At 29.4% G+C, this 7,567-nt stretch overlaps 1 protein-coding gene across 1 annotated transcript; it reads right to left on the bottom strand.

The window, feature by feature from the left end:
* Window positions 1–24: 24 nt before the first annotated feature.
* LOC105119965 (glutathione S-transferase U8-like) lies at window positions 25–860 on the bottom strand. The gene is made up of 2 exons (XM_011018165.1): window positions 411–860; window positions 25–174 (listed from the first exon to the last, which is right to left on the bottom strand). The coding sequence occupies exons 1-2, from the start codon at window positions 717–719 to the stop codon at window positions 25–27; spliced, it is 459 nt and encodes a 152-aa protein (XP_011016467.1). The 5' UTR covers window positions 720–860.
* Window positions 861–7,567: the final 6,707 nt, after the last annotated feature.

Genomic DNA, 7,567 nt, shown 5'->3' with positions numbered 1-7,567 from the left:
CACTCCTGCACTTGGGAGAAGACATCAATCTTTTAGTCGTGTCATCTCTCCCCCAAAGAATTTCTTGTCTTTGAGCTCATTTTCCAAAGTTTTCAGGTGCTGAATTGCTTCTTCTATGGCCTTCTCACGTTCATTCTCTTTCGACCACATGATTTGCCATATTGCAGGCATACACTACAGAAAGGGAAATTAAAAACCGAATTTCAGTTGTATTTTTTTCTTCATCCTCCTTTTTTTATTCATGAAGCATATGGAAAATGAAGTACCGAGTTTACGTAAACAAGGAAAATTAATATTAAAATATATACAAGTATCATAGCATGTAGTACATAAGCTGCTTATTTTCTAGCGAGGAGGTCAGCTGCATAATATTTTAATTAAAGGATAACTGAAGAAATTAATGGTCTTACCTTCTCGTCAATGAATTTGGCCCAGAATCGAGCCATGGCTTTGTCATAAGGATCTTCAGGCAAGATGGGGTTGCTCTTCCAAGTTTCATCTATGTACTCAAGAATAACAAGCGACTCTGCCATTGCTTTTCCGTTGTGGACGAGGACAGGGACTTTCTTGTGAATGGGGTTGTATTTGAGAAGCAAAGGGCTCTTATTAGCTAAATCTTGTTCTATGTATTCATATTCAACACCTTTCAATTTAAGAGCCATCTCCACTCTGCGACTAAACGGGCTTCCCCATGCTCCAAGCAACTTCACTTCAGCCATATCACAAGTATTTATCACTTCTGCCTATTTGCTCTGTTGGATATTTGTAAGCAACTTTAAAGTGCTGTGCTGCTTCCAGGTACTCTGCATGCCTATTTATCGAGTTATGGGGATCAAGATTACTTAATCATAAAGGAAGTACCCAATTTCTTACTCTTTGAGTTTTGACAATTTCATGGTATTTGATTATGGTAAACGGTGGTGGGTAGAAGTCCTTTTAAAATAATAGTCTTAAATCTCAATACCTCTCTCTCAGCATGACTGAATGCATTTTATATTTGTTTCCAAATTCAATTGTTTAGCTATGTTTGTTTTTACATTCAAGTCGTGTTTTTTATCTAATTATTCATTTAATTTTAATTTTTTTGGTTTTAAGTTAATATTTTTTAAAATTATTTTAATATATTGATATTAAAAATAAAATTTAAAAAATAAAATATAAAAAACTATAACGTAGTTGATATTAGATTTTAATTTTTTTGGTTTTAAGTTAATATTTTTTAAAATTATTTTAATATATTGATATTAAAAATAAAATTTAAAAAATAAAATATAAAAAACTATAAAAAATAAATAATATTTCAATATTAAGCATTATTATGTATTGAGGTAATTAATTTGAGTGAAGGTTGAAAATTTTATTTTACTTATTTAAAGTCATTTATCTTTATTTTCAATTAGTATTATTAATGTAATATTTTGAATTAAAAAGATAGGAAAAAACAATAAAACCTTTGGAGACATATTAGTACTTAAAAATAGATTTTTATAAAGATTTTATGTCATTATTTTGCACTTGAAGTATTAATAACTCCTTAAATAAAATATGTTTTATAATAACATATCTAATAATATAAGATACCTTTAATTTGTGGTAAATTTTTATTTTAAATACAGGTCTATCATATAAATAAAATGATTGATTGATGAATTTAAGAACTGAAATTGAAAGGACAAAGAGATGACCAAACTTAGAAAAGAGATGTTGGTGCAGTCCAAACCGGAACACTATTCGATAATTGGATCATATCTAGAGCTGTAGATCTCGGAGTTAGGTCTACTTTATATGAATAAAAAAGTAAGACATAGGTCTACAACTTTCATATAGAGTTCAAGATTTAAAAAGGCTACTATTCAATTTGTAACAAAGAAGTTTGAATTTGTACTACAACTCGCGCACTGTTTAGTTTTTGGTCCATATCTAGAATTTTAGAAGTCCAAATGACTTCCATTTATTTTTTCTGGAATCCTGAGACAATTTTCTATAACTTTCATGTTTTTATGTGATTCCAATTCTAACGTTATCAATGATATTTTGGGTAGACAAAAGAAGATAAGGATTGACCACCAAGTCAAGAGTTGGCTACCCACTCATCAATTAGTTATTAAATCAATATTTTCCAATTTTAACCTATAAAAGAAGGAATTTGTCATGCATTTACGCATCTTGATATCTAGATTAAGATCATACACTTGCTTTCTTTCTTTGTATTTTTTCTATTGCTTATGGTTTACTTTTATACTTTTATTAATATCAAGTTTATGCCTTTTATTTCCTTTTCTTTACTTAGTTAACTTTTATCTTATTTAAGTTCTTATTTTTTTTCTTTCATTATGTTTAGCTAGGTTTATTATGTCAAGGTGAAAAGGTTACACTAATGGTGTAAGAATAAGTATAGTGTAAACTTAATATGGACTTTAATGTTTGATACTAACATGTTTTATATTTGTTATCTTGTTCACTCTTTAATACTTTGCTTGTTAAATGACTAATACTTAACATGGACTTTAATGTTTCATACTAACATGTTTTGTATTTGTTATTTTGTTCCCTCTTTAATGCTTTGATTGTTAAATAACTAATCTAGATTTATATTATATAACACTTGGTACAACAAATGCTTAATACTTTCATAGCCCATACTGTATGGTATAATCAGCACCTAAGCTATGAAAAGAACTGGATTTATTGTTAACATAAGTTATAATCATGAAAGCCTAACAACATTTACAAGTATTAGCATTAATTGAATAAAATAACTAATGTAATCATGTTAATAATTTATAATCTGATTGGAACCTCCTTTATGTGTGGTTTTCAATTAAATAATAAGAGTTTATACTTGTTCGATATACCATTAGTAAATCCTTTAACCTTGATATTTGTTGTTATCATTGTTTAATCATTACATTAATTTTCCATCTCAAAGTTCTCATCAACTTCTTTTTCTTTTTCTTTTTCTTTATTGTTATCCTACTACTACTACTACTACTATTACTACTACTACTATTATTATTGTTATTGTTACTATTATTATTGTTATTGTTATTGTTATATTATTGTTATTTATAATTTATATAATTAGCCTCCATGTGGTTCGACCTTGGTCTTGTCGGGTTATTTATTACTTTGATACTCTTGCACTTTGGAGAAGACATGAATCTTTTGGTTGTGTCAAGTTTTTGGCGTTGCTACCTAGGAAGTAAGTTGTACAAATGATAGTATTTATTTGATTTTCTCTTTTCACTTTTCTTGTATATAACTTTGTTTCTCCTTCTTTTGTTTTCTTCTTCCTTTTATTTTATTCCTACACATGCATAAGAGTGTGCTTACATATAATAAGTGGTAGACTTTATAGTCGGAGAAGATAATCAATCACTTTATAATGACAATAATGAGAATAATCATTTTAAAACACTTATAGACCACACGAATAAGTGTACTATCATACATAGTTTTCCCTTCTGATGCATTTCATTTTAATTTTAAGCTAGGTATTATTCAACTTTTACTTTTTGTCATGGCTTTAATTCAGAAAATCCATACTTGTATCTACAACAGATATATTAATTCAAATTGTAACATGAACACAATTAGATTAAAGATTTTTTTCTTTTTCATTAAAAGATAAAGCTAAAACATGGCTACAAAACTTGAGACCTAGATCCATTTGTGCTTAGAATGAAATGCAACAATAGTTTTTTAAAAATGTTTTTCCCATCTCATAGAACAAACTCTTTCAAAAGGCAAATCACCACTTTCACTAAAAAAACCAGAAGAAATATTTTATCAATATTGGGATAGGTATCGAGACTTCTTTAATACTTGACCTTATCATGATTTTGAAACATGAAGATTAGTTTGATATTTTTATAAAGGGTTAACACCTAAGATAGACAAATAGTTGAATTAATATGCAATAGAACCTTTCAAGATAAAGACCCTAATGAAGCAATGAAATACTTAGACTTGTTAGCTAAAAATGCTTAAAATTAGGACACCACAAGCTCGTGTGAGGTATTAAGTAACCTCACACATCTAGTGAAGGTATGTACAACCTTAGGGAAGAACATGACCTCCAAGCCAAGTTTGCATCTTTAGCTAGAGAAGTTGAGGTATTAGAATTAAAAAAGAGTGGTCAATTAAAATCTATTCAAGACATTACGTGTCAAATCTATGAAATAAATGAACACTCAACCAATGATTGTTCAACCTTGCATTCTTTTAAGGAATGTCTCCATGAACAGGCTCATGCTTTAAATAGTTTTCAAAGGCCCAATCATAACCCATACTCACAAATATATAACTATAGGTGGAGAAATTACTAAAATTTCAGTTGTAAGAGTGACAATGCAAAAACTTTACCACCACAGTTTCGAGCACACCATAATTTCCAAAATTCTCATGGATATGCACCTTCTTATACTCCACCTCTTAGAAGAAATTATGAGGAAACTTTGTATGCATTCATTGAAAAGCAAGAGATAAACTTAACTTGCTCAAAGAATAACAAATTTTAAAGATACCCTTGCAAAATTTACATATGCTCTCGGTTTTCAAGAGAAAGGTAAGTTTCCATCTCAACCACAGCAAAATCCCAAGGGGTAATATATTGCAAATGCAAGTAGTTCTGGAAGTTAATAGATGGATTAAGTCAAATTAGTCACTACTCTTCATAGTAGTAAGGTTATTGAAAAATCAATTCTTGAACCTTGTGAGAAAGATAATAAGTTAATCTTTAAGGATAAGGAAAAGGTTGAATATGAAAATTGCAAAGAAAAGATTGATTCCCTGCCAACACTTCCATTTCGTCATGCCATGACCAAGCAAAGAAAAGTTAATCACAACTCTGAAATCTTTGAAACTTTCAAACATGTAAGGATCAATATACCTTTGCTAGATGCTATTAAATATGTTATTTCCTATGTTAAATTTTAAAAAGATCTATGCACTATGAAGAGGAAATTGAATATGAAAAAGAAAGCCTTTTCAGTCGAACAAGTAAGTGTCATTCTTCAAAACAATAATGCTTTGAAATATAAAGACCCTAGTTGTCCTATAATTTCTTTCTTTATTGAAGAACATAAAATTGAAAGAGTCTTATTTGATCTTGGAGTTAGTGTGAATTTACTTCCATTTTTGGTTTTTTAGAGTCTCAATCTAGGTGAGTTAAAACCAACTTCTTTAACTCTTTTACTTGCTGATAGATCTATAAAAATGCCAAGAGGAATAATCAAGGATGTGCTGGTACAAGTTGATAAATTCATTTATCTTGTGGATTTTATTGTCTTGGACACACAACCTGTTGAAGCATGTAATTCATTTCCTGTTATTTTAGGAAGTTTGGTTCTTGTAACTTCAAATGCATTGATTAATTATAGGAATGGAGTGATAAAGTTATTATTTGGAAACATGACATTGGAGATGAATATTTTCAATATTTACAAGCAACTTGGAGATGATAATGAATTACAAGAAGTAGATCATATTAAGGAATTAGTTTATGATCAACTTAAATCTACTTTAAGTAAAAATAAGTTGGATAAATCTGAAGATTTATAAATGATTTATTCTTAGAAAGAAATCACGGATGAAAAATGCACTGAAAATATTGATGCGGATCTTTTGTCAAAAGTGACAATAGATTCAACATCTAACATCACACCAATCAATGATTACTTTCCTGATGAATCCTTACTTTTTCTCAGTTCAATGCCTTGGTATGATAAAAATCTCAATTTTCTTGCTTTAGGATTTTTGTCAACTTACTAGAGTATAGAAGATAAAAGAAAATTTTTAAGCGATGCGTAAAATTTTTATTGTGATGACCCTAACTTATTCAAATATTGTAATGATTAACTATTTCAAAGATGTATTCCTAACAATGAGGTAAGTAGTGTCATTCAACTTTGTCATTCTGAAACATGTGGGAGTTATTTCTTGGAAAAAAAGACAATTGCAAAAATCTTTCAAAATGGATTTTATTGGCCCACCATGTTCAAAGACATGCATGCATTCTATAAAACTTGTGAAAATTACCAAAAAGTTGATACTGATAAAAAAGTTTTATTTTATAATTCTCAACTCTATTTATTCATTAGAGAGCTAAGATTAAGATAGAGCAGTCCATTTATTGAGAAACATGTGTATCCTTATAGGGTCTTTGATATTGAGAATCTAAAAAATGACAATATTTTTAAGGTAAATGAACATCATTTGAAAGCTTACTTTGATAATTTTCCTCGTGAAAATGAATCAACTAGTTTGAAAGATCCTATAGATAAAGGCTAATTATTTTGTTTTTCTCACATTGTTTTTGTGTTTTTTTTATGACTCTTGGTTTGCTAGTCTCTCCCACCCGGGTTAAATGGCGGATAATGGTACTCTATGACTCTTAAGTCGATTCTTTTAGTTTCCCATGATAACTAACATCTGTGTATATATTTGTTCAATTCCTTGTTCCTTCTCTTCTCTTTGCATCTCTTTTCCACTTCTCATCTTAAAAAATGGATACCACTCTTGAAAAATTGAAAAATTATTTTCTCATTTTGCCTCAAAATATGATTACAAAAATTTACTAAACTAGGTGTGCAAGATTGAGGTTGTTAATGAACCATGAAATTCCTAAAGAGATTCGCTGGTTAATTGAAGTAAAGGTCCGATTATCAGGTGAGTCTTCCAATTCTTTCATTTCACACATGCTTGGAATAGGTAAAAGCACTTTTGCAAAGAAACACTTTGCAAAACGATTGAAAGTCTACCATCGATGTGTCAGATGGACTTACAATGCATAATGTTATTCTTTAGGAAAGGTATCTCTAAACCGTGAAGATAAAATATTATTCATTAAGGATGGTCTAAGTAAGGGGTCTTTAGATAATCTTCTATTGATTCTTGAGATGCATCCTAGTGGAGATGTGCATCGTGCAATTCATGATTTATAGCCACTATTTCATAAAGAATATGCTCGATATAATCTTAGGATTCTAACTAAAAAAGATCTTGTTTGCCAGTTTTTAAGAAAACTAGATGGGAAGCCTATCCCCGACCCATAAAGGGCGTTTAAGCCGTTCTTGGACGTAAAACTAAGGGAAGATGTGAGCCACAATCACAACTATAATTTGAGTTTTAGTTTGTAAAAAACTTGTGTTTTTTGGTTTTATTAATAACATAATATTTGTGTTTTGTTGTTTCTTATATTTGTTTAAGTGTGTTTCAGGTTTGTCAGTGTGTGTTATTTTAGGTGATGTCTTCTATACTCTATCTTTATACTTTAGGGCATTGAGGACAATGTCTTATTTTGGTTGGGGAAAAATTAAGTAACTATGTTTTTCATTTCATAAAGCATGTGTAAAATTGTTGTTACTAAGATGGCAGGGTAAAGGTGCTCTTTTATTAAAGTGACTCTTGAGACGCATCTTAGTAACTATTTTTAATAAGATTTATTATCACCTAATTCCACTCATAAACTCATTTAACATGTATTCTTAAACCTTAATTTTCACACACACACTTTAACATATGATTATGGGTTGCACATTGGATTATTATATTATTTATGTTCTTT

Source organism: Populus euphratica, unplaced genomic scaffold (assembly GCF_000495115.2).
Source record: "Populus euphratica unplaced genomic scaffold, PopEup_1.0 scaffold4206.1, whole genome shotgun sequence".
In the NCBI taxonomy this organism is placed as follows: domain Eukaryota; kingdom Viridiplantae; phylum Streptophyta; class Magnoliopsida; order Malpighiales; family Salicaceae; genus Populus; species Populus euphratica.
The sequence above is the reverse complement of the archived record's forward strand: the minus strand, read 5'-3'. Positions and strand labels throughout refer to the sequence as shown.

What these genes read in the sequence shown, in the direction of transcription:
- LOC105119965 (XM_011018165.1), bottom strand. Translation starts at nt 719, where the DNA reads ATGGCTGAAGTGAAGTTGCTTGGAGCATGGGGAAGCCCGTTTAGTCGC. An exon ending in CCAAATTCATTGACGAGAAG is followed by an intron (nt 175 to 410) that starts GTAAGACCATTA and finishes CCCTTTCTGTAG; the next exon opens with TGTATGCCTGCAATATGGCA.